The sequence below is a fragment of the Antechinus flavipes genome, chromosome 3 (assembly GCF_016432865.1).
Source record: "Antechinus flavipes isolate AdamAnt ecotype Samford, QLD, Australia chromosome 3, AdamAnt_v2, whole genome shotgun sequence".
Taxonomy (NCBI): domain Eukaryota; kingdom Metazoa; phylum Chordata; class Mammalia; order Dasyuromorphia; family Dasyuridae; genus Antechinus; species Antechinus flavipes.
The window spans coordinates 3,558,162-3,572,071 of NC_067400.1; the positions used below are offsets into that span (position 1 = coordinate 3,558,162).

The 13,910-nt window shown below is 39.1% G+C and overlaps 1 protein-coding gene across 2 annotated transcripts in view; it reads left to right on the forward strand.

The window, feature by feature from the left end:
- Nucleotides 1-13,910, forward strand: part of ATP13A5 (ATPase 13A5) — a 96,631-nt gene that overhangs the window by 79,709 nt on the left and 3,012 nt on the right. For both annotated transcript variants that reach the window (XM_051991623.1, XM_051991624.1), the window contains exons 26-28: nucleotides 1,655-1,829; nucleotides 5,182-5,387; nucleotides 11,320-11,408. In XM_051991623.1, coding sequence (XP_051847583.1) covers nucleotides 1,655-1,829; nucleotides 5,182-5,387; nucleotides 11,320-11,408 — 470 coding nt within the window. The remainder of the gene's footprint in view (nucleotides 1-1,654; nucleotides 1,830-5,181; nucleotides 5,388-11,319; nucleotides 11,409-13,910) is intronic.

Sequence of the window (13,910 nt, forward strand, 5' to 3'; positions counted from 1 at the left end):
CGATCCTGGACAATAGGATAGGTCAGGAAAATTGAGAAGGAAGCCGATCAAAACACCCCATGTAGTCCCTTCTCTGAGAGGCCAATGGCAAAGAGAAAGGTTTAAACTTGGCTAAGACTCCTTTCAATTCCCAATTTAGAAGCAATTTGCAAGTTCTATTTCAATTATACTCAATGCAATTGAATTCAATTAAACATTTCTAAAGTGCCTACTACGGAGGATGTTGCTGTGGTTGTGAACGAGGAGAATCTTTGGGTTGTTGTAGGGAGAAAGAAGAAGAAAGTTTGATGAATTCTACTATCCAGCAAATTGAATTTTGCCCCCAGTTCTGCCTGCTCCCCCGAGCATCTCAGATACATTGCCATAACTGAGCCTTCTCCAGATTCCTTTCTAGGTCCATTCCCCCAAAGACCCACATCTGACGAGTCTGAGTTGGATTTAAAACTATTTTTATGTATTGGAAGTTCTACGAGCAGTCAGATTTCATGGGAAGTCAGCTGACTCAAAGATCTGGATTAGAATCCTGGGTCTGATATTTATGGCCAAAGGCAAAACATTTCATGTATCTGGGCCTCAGTTTCCCTTTTTGTCAAATGAGAGGCTCTACGGCTCTTTTGTGCTCTCAACACTTGGGCCCTCAAACTCCTAATCATCCTCCAAGGCCCAACCTTCTGATGAGGAGCATTTCTGACTGGACAGAGACTGGTGCTGAAACCATCTCATCAAAGTATACAGCTGAGCCCTCAAACTCAAAGGCTCTTTCTAGCTTCATAAAGAATCGACCTAGATTTGGGTTCTACGAGCCCTCAAGATTCCAGGCTTCCTGCCATGATGAAAAACATCTATTTGTTTGTTTCTACTGATGAGATCGGTGTAGAAAAGCCTGGGTGAAAAAGCTCCAGCTGCCAGCAGAGACCAGTGCTTTGCTTCAGTTTGCAGTCTTGGAGAGTTAGTTTCGGTGATTTGCCCAAATTTGCTCAGACAATTCATGGCAAAGGAAGAATGTGACTTTAAGGATGTGACTTTTTCTCTATGCTACTCAGCCTCACACCCTGACAACTGGTTATTTATAATTTATAATTTATTTAAATATAAATTTATTATATTAAATATAAATTATATTACACATATATAAATATAAATTTAATAAATATTATTTAAATATAATTTATAATGGTCTTATCAATGATGTATTTATATATACATATACGGTGCCAGAGACATGTTTACACGTACATACGTATGCAGATGTTCTATAGACATCCAAGACACTCGGATTCAGAAGACTGTCAAGGAGGACTGCACCTAAGTGACAATTCAGTCAGAATGAAGCTTCCACTCAGTTGTCTCTTTCCCAGCAGCAGCACACAAAATACTTCCGGTCCAAGGGTCAGTCCTCGTGGGAACCCCTCCCAGATGCCCTTCAAGATTCTGCCTGAGGCCATGCAGCTTTCTATTTAATGATGGTGCAATTTTTAAGCCTTTCCTTCTTATTTCTACATCAAGCCTGAGATCCCAGAGAATAACCAGGGTTTAAATACTTGCAGAGTTGTTGAAAACAAACAGTCTCTGGGGGATCTCCTCAGTGTATGAGCATGGAAACCAAGGATAACGGTGCTTTTTTTTCTTTTTTCTTTTTCCTTTTTTTTTTCAGTGAGCTCCACTCATGCGTACCCCAAGCTGGCTCCATACCGACCTGCTGGACAGCTCATCTCGCCCCCCCTGCTGCTCTCTGTCTTTCTGAACACCTGTTTTTCCGGCATTGCACAGATCTGGGCTTTCTTCTTTGTCAAGCAGCAGCCTTGGTACTGTGAGGTCCATCGGTACAGGTGAGGCTGGCAGAGGCATTAATTTAAGGGAAGCGGCATGGGACAAAACTGTCTGCATCAAAATGTAAAACTCCCTTAAGAATCTGTAATTTCATGTTGTAGAGATGTAGCCCTTGGAAAGATGAGACTTTGTCTTATTCTCAAAAACCTCATAGAAAAAACTTCTATAGTATTTTCAGCTATTTTTTTCAGTTGTTTCTAACTGACTCCCATTTTGAGTTTTCTTGGCAAAGGTAGTAGACTGCCATTTCCTTTCCAGCTCATTTTACAGATGAGGAAAAAGACAACAGGGCTAAGTGACTTGCTCAAGGTCACACAACCAGTAAATGTCTGAAGCCATATTTGAAGTCTTCTTGACTTCAGGCTGGCACTCTATACGCTGTTCCACCTAGCTGCCCCTTTCCATAGCATCCCTTCTCCTAGATTCCTGTTTCTGTATTGGACAGTCTTCCCTATCAAGAAAAGTTCCTGTATTATGTTATACAGTATTATACATGGGATAGTATTCTAGAGCACTAGAAACATGGCAATATAATCATGTGCCCTGCTTTATAATACGTCCATCCTATCTACTCTATTGTTCAATACTGTAGTCAGTGTTGTGATTAGATTCTCCAATATGGTATATATGATATTCTACTTTATTCCGTTTCTCTCCTCTCTTGTACCATTTCCCATCCCATCCCATCCTATTCCATCTTATTCAATACTGTCTATCAGTGAGTCTTAAACTTTTGGATCTTAGAAGATGCTTACCAATTATGATGGCACCTTCACCATCACTAAAGTGCTTGTGTTAATATGGGTTAAAGCAATTAATATTTGTTGTATTAGACATTAAAATATATTATTATTATTAAAATAGTTTTGAACCAGAGATTTCCTGAAAGGTTCCCCAAGTGCTTATGAATCACATTTTAAGAACCACTGTTCTATTTTCTACCAAGATGGCAAGGTGACCAGTAGCTAGTGTTGGACTTGGAGACAAAAAACCCTGAGTTTGAATCTTGTATCAGACACTGGTTGTGGGACTCCGGGTAAGTCTTTTAATCTCAGTTTTCCCATCTGTAAAATGGGGACACCTACCCAGTTCAAAGAGATATAATTTGTCAGGCCCTTTGCAAACCTTCCGGGTGCTTTAGAAATGTGTGCCTTTTGTTTTTACTGCACTCATGTACCCGATCTTGCTGAACTGTACTAAACACGGCATCATGCACTGCACCAGGCCCACAACACAGATACATGTTTCTGGCCACTCTCTGAGACCCTACAGAAGGCGCTGACTTGCTTTAAAGAACGCGCCACTAGGGGCTCCCTACACACATCAGGCCACAGTCCAGTCAATTAAAGACGAGTTTCTCCTAGCTCTTGGGATGGTCTTTGTTATTATTCAGACCAACATTTGCATGGGGACCATTCCCCTTTTCTCACAAGCTCCATTATTTCTCATTGAATTCTCATTCTGCTTTTCTATTTGTTTCTCCTCAAGTCTTTAAGTCACCATGGAAACCAGATTCCTTTGCAATTTTCCAAGCTACTGGTCATCCTTGCACCCTGCCAAGTCAGTGCTCGCTCCCCTGCCTTCCAGGGGGGAGGCCAGGCCAGGCTCATCTGCACTATTAGCCAAGTGCTGCTGCCAAGTGATTTGGGACGGTCCTCAGGCCAATTGGGCGCCACGGGCCTGATCCCCCTTTCCTTGTTTTTGGCAGATTATGCCAGGTGGGCTGGAAGCGCAGTCCCACTAGTCATGCTTGGTGCTTCTGCTTTTGATGGAAAGCACAAAGAGAAAGTGGAGGGGAGGCTTCCCTTCCTGCTAATAGAGTGAGAAGGCCCTCTCCGAGCAAGGAAGCTTTGTGGAACAAAAATGAAAGCCGGCCCTACTTTATAGGTGGGGAGGAGGAGAATCAAAGCTTCCTCCTTCAGTGCCTCGTTTGAAATCCATCAGACCCTCCTCCCCTTCTCCCCCAGCCCTGGCTCTTCTCCCTCCTGTCTCCCAGTAGGCTAACAAGGACAACCCCGCTCTCAATTTTCTCTCTGTAATATTGCTGGAGAAGGCGAGCAGCTTCCTGATATAGAGAATCTCCCTTGGAGGAGAGACTTATTGTCTTTTATCAGCAGCCACGCAAACTCGAGGCCTGTGACAGAATTATTTCTCTCACCATGCCGTAATAAACACCCCACAACAAAAGCTGCCTTCTGCCAGGCCTTCATTTACACGAAGGTGTACAATCCTACCTTGCTGCCATCAAGGAATAAATCCAGCAAGTTCTGCTCTTCTGCCTGTGCCCCTCTTACCCTGCTACCCACCCTCTTGGTGGAACATCTATTTTGCTCTTATTGGGGAGCCCCATTTATTTCCTCATCTATTCGCATTTAGCCCATTCAATCGATCAGCAAATACCTACTATATGCCAGGCCCTGAGGATCCAAGTGCAAAGAATGAATCTATCCCTCCCCACAAGGGGCTTACATTCTAGTATGAAAGAGAAGGACATGGGTAAATTTATATAGCACCAAGATAAATATAGTCTCCCATTATTTCCCATGTATTTCTATGTGCTATTTGGTATATGTAGATGTATACACAATCAGCAAGTACTTATAAGTACCTACTATGTGCCAGGTCCTGAGAATCCAAGTGCAAAGAATGAATCTATCCCTTCCCACAAGGGGCTTATATTCTAATGCAGAAGAGAAGAACATGGGGAAATTTATATAGCACCAAGATAAATATAGCTTATGTGCCATTTCCCATGTATTATTATGTATTTAACTGATACATGTAGATGTGTACACATGTTATTTTTCCTAATAAAGTACACAGTCCTTGAGGATAGGGATTGTTTCACGCTTTTACTTCTTCTGTGGAATATTTTACTTATTCCGTGGAATGCCTGGGATGGCATCTGGCACTAGGGAAACATTTAGTAATTGTTGATCACTGTTTGAAGATGAGGACTGGTGTCCAATCAAGCAAGGTGGCCAAAGGACATCCCTGCAGGTTAGCAGGTGCTGGACCAAGGGCCCAAACTACCGGGGCTTTGGTGGAATTTTGTTCTGGGAACTGGATGCCTGGGAAAACGCATCTTGGTAAAGTATAAGGGAAAGATACGGCCGGAACTTTCCCACGTTTCCTCAAGGGTCCCTTTCCAACCTTTCTGAGCCTTTTTAGTCTTAGTCATTGTGTCTCCACTATTTAGTGCCATTCAAGGACATTCACAGGTTGTGTGACTGACTCGGTCTCAGCAAGCAGGCAGACATCCCCTGACTACATAACAAGGCTCAGATCACTCTCACTCCCACCCTCCCAATCGGTTAAGAGTAGAGTCTCCTTTCTGGTGCTTCTTTGCAGCGGGTGCTACATGGCCAACAGAAGCGATCCCTTCTCCAATGCTACTGGAGACAGCGACTTGATGACGGGAAATGGGACTCTGACCCTAAATCCTGTCCTGAGTTTTGAGAGTACCAGCCTGTGGCCCATTACCACATTCAACTGCATCATTGTGGCCTTCATCTTCTCAAAGGGGAAGCCGTTCCGAAAGCCTGTCTACACTAACTGTGAGTATTTGTATTTGAGAGGGCTTTTGGAGAGAGCTCATCAGGATCCTTTCCTTGCCAGAGTTTCAGCAAGACAAAAAAAGGCATGTCAACCCATACAATCCCTGCCACCTACACACACACACTCAGGTGCACAACATATCCCCTTTGTGTGTGTGTGATCACCATGGTATACTTGGGAAAGCTGCACTATGTACACAGAAGCACACTCATCTGGAAACAGTCTGGTGGACCTGGTCTCATCTGGGAAAACCATGGAACTTCAGAGCTGAAAGAACAGTATATATGACCTAGTCAGAGCACTTAATTTTTACAATAAATGAGGTTACTGACATCCAAAAAGAATAGGTCCTAAGGAAGACTGCAGTCCCTAAACACTGACCTCCCTGTAGTCATATTCATAATTGAGTGATTCTAGCAAGTGCCTAATGATTCAAAAAATAAGATGCTGCTAACTTCATATATGCCTTCTCAATGAGAGTGCAGGGGTGTGGAGGAAGAAAGGGGGAGAATTTGGAGCTCAAAGTTCTAAAAACAAATGTTAAAAATTGCTTTACATATAACTAAGGAAAAATAAAATATTAAATAATCAAAAAACATGCACACACACACACAGAAAGATGCTGCTGTAAAGTATTTAGAAAGAATTTAGAACTCATTAAGTTAAGAGCTCTTAATCTGTGGTTTGTGATCTTGCTATACATGTGTGTATGTATATATGTATCTATATGTGTACATATGTATGTGCATGTATGTGTGTCTGTGTCTACATATCTGTTTACTGTTTTTTTCAGCAGAATTGATTTCTGCTTTTATGCATTTTTAAATGGTATTCTGAGAAGGCTTTCCCAAACTGGTTGGCAATGGGTTCTAAGTCATACACACAAAAAAGATAAAGAAACTCTGGATTGGAAAGCAGGCATAATGCAGCTAAATGTGTAAACTCTGCTCTGATGATTCACAAAAAACAACTGACATCATTCTTGCTTGAGTGAAAAAAAGTGTTTATTTTTGTTTAATTTTTACAAGAGCTAAACTAAACTCCATGAATACTTACTGAGCACCTACTGTGTGTAAAGCAATAGGAATGATCATTTTAATGGGGTTCAGAATGAAGTCTTCCCATTCAGGTAAGACACAGTGATAGTAAAATCTCGGTGAGCATAAAGTCCTGAACCCAAACTTAGAGTCTAGTAGGGGCCATGTGGCTACAAAGAAAGATTAAAGTACTAACTAAAATTCTGTCTTTTGCAGAAAGACAGTCCCAGTCCCTCTCGATTTGAGAACCTTCTCTCAATTATTTTAAAAATAATCTTGTTTTATAGCTTATATGTGCATTTTTGTTTGTTTTTGTCTCTTTTTGCACCTCTAGCATTTAGCACAATACCTAGTACATAGTAGATGCTTAATTAATGTTTATTGACTGACCATAACTCCTTATTACAGGATCTGTGATTAACTAATCACGTGTGCTGATATAATTTTATTAAGTAGGCCAGTGTAGGAAGCCATTTACCAAGACAATCAGCTTGTGTTGTCTGCCTGGCTCAATTTTAATCTTATAGTATGAAAATCAATAGTGATGATTGGCTTTCATAAAAGCATGTATGGCTCATCCCAATTGCTGCAGAATGTATATGGGAGAAGTCTGTGGTCTGAATGAGCAGGAAGTCCAAGTCTGACATGAGTAGTATCTTAGAAATCCCCTTGAGCTCAGGTCTTTCCCAGCTCCCTTTGGGGGAGGGATCATTGATAATGAGGATTTCAGGCTAGTCCACACAGATGTAGACAAGAAGACTGGAAAGGCTTTTTATTACTCCACACTGTAGGAAAGGAGCTTGAGGGCTATTCAGGAATGCATAAACTCACTGGCTGCCTAAATTCTTCTTCCTGAGGGGTGGGGGTAGAGGGCTCCTCAGGAAGAAGGTTAATCTGGGAATTCAACCAAAATATGGCAATGAATGTTGCACAGTCAAGTGGGCAAGGGTCCTTCTACAATTTGCTGATGGCTGATAGATCCAAACTTCTAAAGCTGAAATGGACCTCAGAGGCCATCTGGCCTCTTTACACTTTACATAGACATACATACAGACAGACACACTTTACATAGAAGGAAACTGAGGCATAGAAAGACCATTGCATCATAATTCTAGAGTTGAAAGAGATTTCAGGGGCTACCTAGTTCCATCCACCCATTTTATATATGGGGAAACTGAGGCACAGTGAGGTGCCCAAGGTCAGGCAATTTGAAAGTAGAAGTACCAGGACTAGGATCTAATCTTGATATAACATTCAGTACAATTTCTGCAGATTCTAGTTTAGGACAGTTTGGCATTTATTTTTGCAATAATGAAAAGCAAAAGTCTAGATTGATTTTAGTGGGGAAACACATAAAATTGAGAAATTGTAAAAATACCATGCTAAATACTAGAGCAGACATCGAGAGGAAAATCGGCTGGCTGGAGAAGGGCCAAGGCATCTATTGGGTCACAGCTTTGCAGTCTATGCTGCTGGGTTTTCAATCATATTATGACCCCTAACTAAGATTGTCCCCAAAGATTCAGTGCTGAGTTCTCTTTCAACTATCTCATCACCTCCTATGGATTCCATTGGTACTGTTTTGTAGATGGCTCCCGGATCTATGGATTTAGCCTTTTAATTTCTCTTGTGCTTCAGGCCACTGTTTTAATCCGCTTATTGAATTATCTACTCAATATTCTTCAGATATCTCAAAAACAAAATGTAATCAATTATTTTTCCCCTGGAATCTACTCCTTTTCTAAATTTCCCAATTACTCTTAAGGGGACCCTTATCCTTCCAATCACTACAGCTCACAACCTTGTCACCATCCTTAACTTCTCATCCTCACTCATCACCACCTGTATCTAATCTTTTGCCATGTTTTTTCCCTTTTACAACATTTCTCACAACAATTTACTTCTCCACTTCACCACTATCCTATTGCAAGCCTCCATGCCTTTCACCCTAGCCCATAGCCTTCTAACTGGCCTCTATTTCCTCTCAAATCCACCCTTCAGTTGGGTGCCAAAGCAACTTTTTCATAACACAGATCAAATCCTGCGTCAATTCCAGTGATTGCCTATTATAGTATTTCTAGGATCACATAAAGATTCCTCATTTGGCTATTTCATCTCTTCACAACTGCCAAATTGCCTTTTTCACCTGATGATGCATTTCTGTCCTTGACACACATTTCTGTCCCACCAAACCTGCACTCTTGTTCTTGTCTAAATTTGATTTTATCTCCTTGTCTTTGCATAGGATTTCCCCATTGCACATATTGTCTTCTCCCCTCCACCCATCGAATGCAATTTCGTTAAGGGTAGGGATTGATTTCCTTTTGTCGTTGAATGACCAGCTCCTAGTATGGGGTCTGACATGGTAGGCGCTAATAGCTAACTTGTTGATTGGTTAATAGACCTGAGAGAACAAGTACAAGGTATATAATCAGTCTTCAATAAATGCTTGTGTATTGAGCTTGGTCTAAGCAAGAACTCAGGGATGGGTCGATGCCATCTTCCCCCACCCCTATCTGTCTGATCACTTCAATCATATACATTGATAAATATTAGAAGCCGTTTGTGGCAAGTAGTGTTCACTGGAGCATGGTTAGTTTATTATAAATGAGGAAGATGATGCTTGAGGAACTCAGGCTTTCTGAGAGTAAAAGTATATTTTCTTTTAGAAACTCCAGGAAGATTTCACTGAGGAATTCTCTGTTATGCTTCATTCATTATTCATTGGCAGGGAGATGCAGCCCTCACCAAATTTTTTATATTGTACTTACATATTTTGGTTCTAATACAATCACCCTTTAAAAATTCTTTTTGAACATTTAAATTAAGTAACATTTTAAATTCATCAGTTCCTCCCACTACACCTTCTACTTCTCACCATTAGAAAAAAAAGAAAAAAGAAAAAGATAAAGCTTCTCAAATCCATAACTATATAATCCAGCCAAACCAATTCCCACATTAGCCATGCCACAAAATGGCTATCTCTACATTTTAGGGTCATCTCTTTGGGAAAAGGTGATATGTTTCATCTTCATTATTTTGGATTCTTGTTTTGACAAAATTCTAATCTCTTTCAAGGTTGTTTTCCCTAATGTTGTCATTATATACAGTGTTCTGTTTCTGCTCATTTATGTATTGGTTCATGGAGATCTTCTATTTTCCTCTGAAAACTATTTGACACGATAATATTCCATTCAAATGTCACAATTTGTTTAGCAATTTTCCAAGAGGACATTTCCTTGGTTTCAAATTTATGCTATCATAAAAAGAGTTGTTACAATTTTATGCAAATAGATCCTTTTCTTCTTCCTTTGATTTCTTTGTGGATATAAGCCAGGTAGTGATATTGCTGGGTCAAAGACAGCACCTAGTTTAGTAGCATTTTTGGACTTATCTCTAAATTGCTTTCTAGAGTAGCTGGATCAGTTCACAGCTCTACCAAAAATGCCTTACTTTACCAGTTTCTTCACAATCCCTCCATTTTTCATTTTCTGTTTCTGTCATCTTTGCATGTTTGAATAATGTGAGGTGAAATCTCAGGTTTTAAGTTGCAGTTCTTAAGTAATTTGCATCATTCTCCCAGATTTGTCGGCTTCAATTTCTTTTTAATGTGCCAGTTCAAATCCTTTGACCTTTTTTTTTTCTATTGGATAACAGTTCTCCATTTTATAAATTTGAACCAGTTTTTTAGGTATCTTGATCATGAGACCTTTATAAACCAATCCTTTCTAATAAAGCAATGTCTATATAATACTTTCCCCAAGTCGGAGAAAACATTAAACCAAATTTTCTGATAGATCAATTGTTAATGGGAGATCAAATAACATTACATACTTTTATTGCACCTACTCTGAACACAGAGAAAGGATGTTTTAATTTTAATCATCTGGAACCATCAATGGTATTTGATCTGAATTCTGTTGATTTTGAGAGTCCTCCATTCTTATATCACTTCAACCATAGTGTACATTCATAAGACCATTGAATTCGAGAGTTGAAAGGTGCCCAACTAATAGTCATGAAAGAATCCTCACTCTAACATGACTAGTTCTCTAGCCCTTCCTCGAAGATCTCCACAAAGAACTCAATAATTTTCCAAGTAGATGATTTTCCTTTTGAATATTGCTCAAGTGTGATTTCTTATGTTTTTCCCTTTGCATCAGTTTACAAACATTTTCCCATGTTTCTCTGAATTCTTCAAATTTGTTCTCACCTATAGCTAACAGTTTATTATGTTTATATACTGACATTAGTGAATACTGAATTTATTTTCAGATTTTTGCTGCTTTAACTATTTTGACATTCATGGAAATCTTTTTTTGCCACTGAAATTTGAATAAGGATATATCTAGCAGGAGAATCATTACAAAGTCACAGACTATGAACAATTTAGCAGCTTTTCACATAATCTCAAATTGTTCCAGAACAATGGGGTCAATTCATAGTGGCACCAAGAGTTTGTGCTCCTATCTTCCTACACCCCTCTAACACTGAAATAGTGTTTTAATGTGCTTTTCTTTTATAATTTGGCACAATCTTTCAAATAGTTGTTGATAGTATGCATTTCTTCTTTCATATATTAACATTTTTTCACCACTTAACTTTCGCAGAATGGGTCTTGGACTTATTTTTTTGGACAACTTCTCCATCTATTTGTAATGCTCTTTTTTTAATAGATGACTTGCTACTTTTTTCTTGAGAATCGTTCCTTATAAGGGCTTTCAAGAAATCTTCACTTTTTAAATATCCTGAGACATTTTAAAGTGTGTATGATACACAGAAGAAGAAGCCATCTCAACAGCAAACTAACTTTTTACTAAAAGAGTCTTGACTCCACCATGTGAACCCACAAAGGGTCTTCCCAGAATAATCCTATTTTGTTTGTGTCCCTCAGATTTATTTTCATTCCTATTGATCTCTGCCCTTGGTGTGACTCTTTTCATTATATTTGCTGACATCCCAGTGATAAACAGTGGAATGGAGGTGAGTACTTAATCCGAATGAAAATTTGGGCCCATCTCAGGGATCTGTGAGAGGACCTTTACCTAGTCATCATCTGTATCCTGTTTTCCTCCCCTCCTCTCCCCCCCCCCCAATTTTACCATTCTTTTCAATGATTATTTCTTTTTTTTTTTTTTTTTTTTTAAGACTTAAATTTAATCAAATAGAACCCGGGCCTGTATTCAAATCCTGATTCTATACTTAATGGTTGTATGGGCTTTGAAGTAATCATTCCTGCTTTCTGGGTGGAAGTTTCTCCATAAATCAAAAACTCAGACTCAACAACAGTGAATATCTTTTCTGATTCTGATAGGCTATGTTCCTCTAAATTTACATTACTTACACTATCCATTAATACCTCTTCTAATGCAAAAGATATGCTGGTTTTAGTGGAACATTTTCCTCTCATTAGCTCTATAACGAATTTTAAAAACTCTTAGACTAATAACCCTTCCCCTTCCAGTTTTTCCTGATCACCATTTTAAAAGGAAACTCAGTAGAACTCTCTAAATTATGTGGTAGTGTTAGGGGGAGATCAAGTGGCAAACTTTTGATATCCTGAGCTAATTGGATTTTTTTTGTGTGTGTCTAGTTTTTAATTGTGTTTGTGTCAGACTCTTTTTTGCTTTTGTATTTGAGTCACAGTGTATTTGAATCATTTGGCTAACCATTTGGCTAAGTAGGAAACTTGTGTTTCAAAAGCACCAATTATGAGGCAGTTAGATGGCACAATACATAGAGCACCAGCTCTGAAGTCAGGAGGACATCAGTTTAAATCCGATCTCAGATACTTAATACTTCCTAGCTATGTGACCCTGGGCAAGTCACTTAATCCCAATTGCCTAAAAAACAAACAAACAAACAAACAAAAAACCCACCAATTATGCATCTGAAACTAGGCTTTGTTGGGGAAATTAAAGAGGTGTAAAGCATGGCTTTCACTTTTGATCAGGGTTGGGAAGATAAGGCATTCATATGCAAAATAGCCAATAGTCCCAGGAAATAAGTGATTGAATATAGTCACGATGAGATCAGAGGGGTTCACCAGTGAGAGTGATCATAGTGAGACTAAGTTCATGAGTGAAATGGAAATTGAACATTGCCAAATGGGTTAATATTGATTCAAGAATAGAAAAGGCAATCCAGATGACCAGAATAGCATGAATAATATTTTGGAGGTAAAAAAAATGAGAATGGTGTGATTGGGGGAAGACGGAGGATATAGAAACCTTGAGGTTTGGGGAGGCAGATTGGTAGAACACAGTATTAGGTAGTTTGGGAGCAGGGATGGGGAGTTATAAATGCCAACAATTGTTAGACTGTGCTACAAGCAAGACATAAAAGGTTTCTGAGATGGAGTATATCTCTAGCACAGTGACTTACAGATAGATTTCACTTCAAAAAATACTATAGCGAAGTATTTTGTATAAGACACTGAAGATAGTAAAAAATGAGAAATAGTTCCTGCCTCCAAGGAGCTTATATTTTAATGATGGAATAAGAGATATTGGAAAATAAATGTCAGTGAAAAGGTTTTTGATTAATCTTCAGCTCACAGTTTGAAGTCCTAGTACATGGAGTATGAAAAAATGGTTAACAAAATCAGTTAAAAGTTTATTAAGATAGGCAAAATTTGAGTCCTGAAGTAATCACGCAGGAAGTATCAGGCACAGAGAGAATGGAAAGCAACACTTCCCCTGTACAGTCTCCTTGAATGCTTCAATTCAATAAGCATGTGTGCATTGAACACTCACTATGGACCAGATGAATGCAGGGATTCAAAGGCAGAAATGAAATGTTTCCTTCTTTCAAGAGGCTTACATTCTTCATTCTTCCTTTTACAATATTGAACAAATGAGTAAAAGGATGTTTCCATTTGGATAAAACCAAGCAATGAACAACCAGAAAAGGGATGTAATTAAATGGCTGCTTTAATTAAATGGCTGCTTCGTATGAGGACCCGCAGAGAGATCACATCCTCCTAATCCACTCCCCATCAGTCATTGCCAATAACTGCTGACATCATCTGGTCCACTGGGGATAAAAAGATTGCCACGCCAGCTTGTGGCACTGATAAGTAGTACCTTCTCTTGACCACATTTGGGGATCTTTAAATCCTATTTTGTGTGGAGGTTTTTTGAGGATTTTTAACAAAAGTGTTAGATTTAGGTGAACTTGCATTTAAGACACTTGAAAATAATTTTTTCTAAAAGAAATGTACTCATTCTATTATCTGAGTAAATTTTTAAGCCTGGGTTGTTCCAGGACCAAGTTTCAAGTATACTTTGCTTTGTGAAAAATAGCTTAATATTTCCCCCTGAGTTTTGAGTTTTGAAGGCATAAAAGAATATAGGATTTCTTAGTGTATAATAGGGAGTCCATATGGAATAGTGTAGTTTCACTAGTTTTGAAATGAGGAGACCTGATACCTCTTAGATTTCTGTGTGACCATGAAACATCACTTTTAGCCTTGAGCTTCATTTC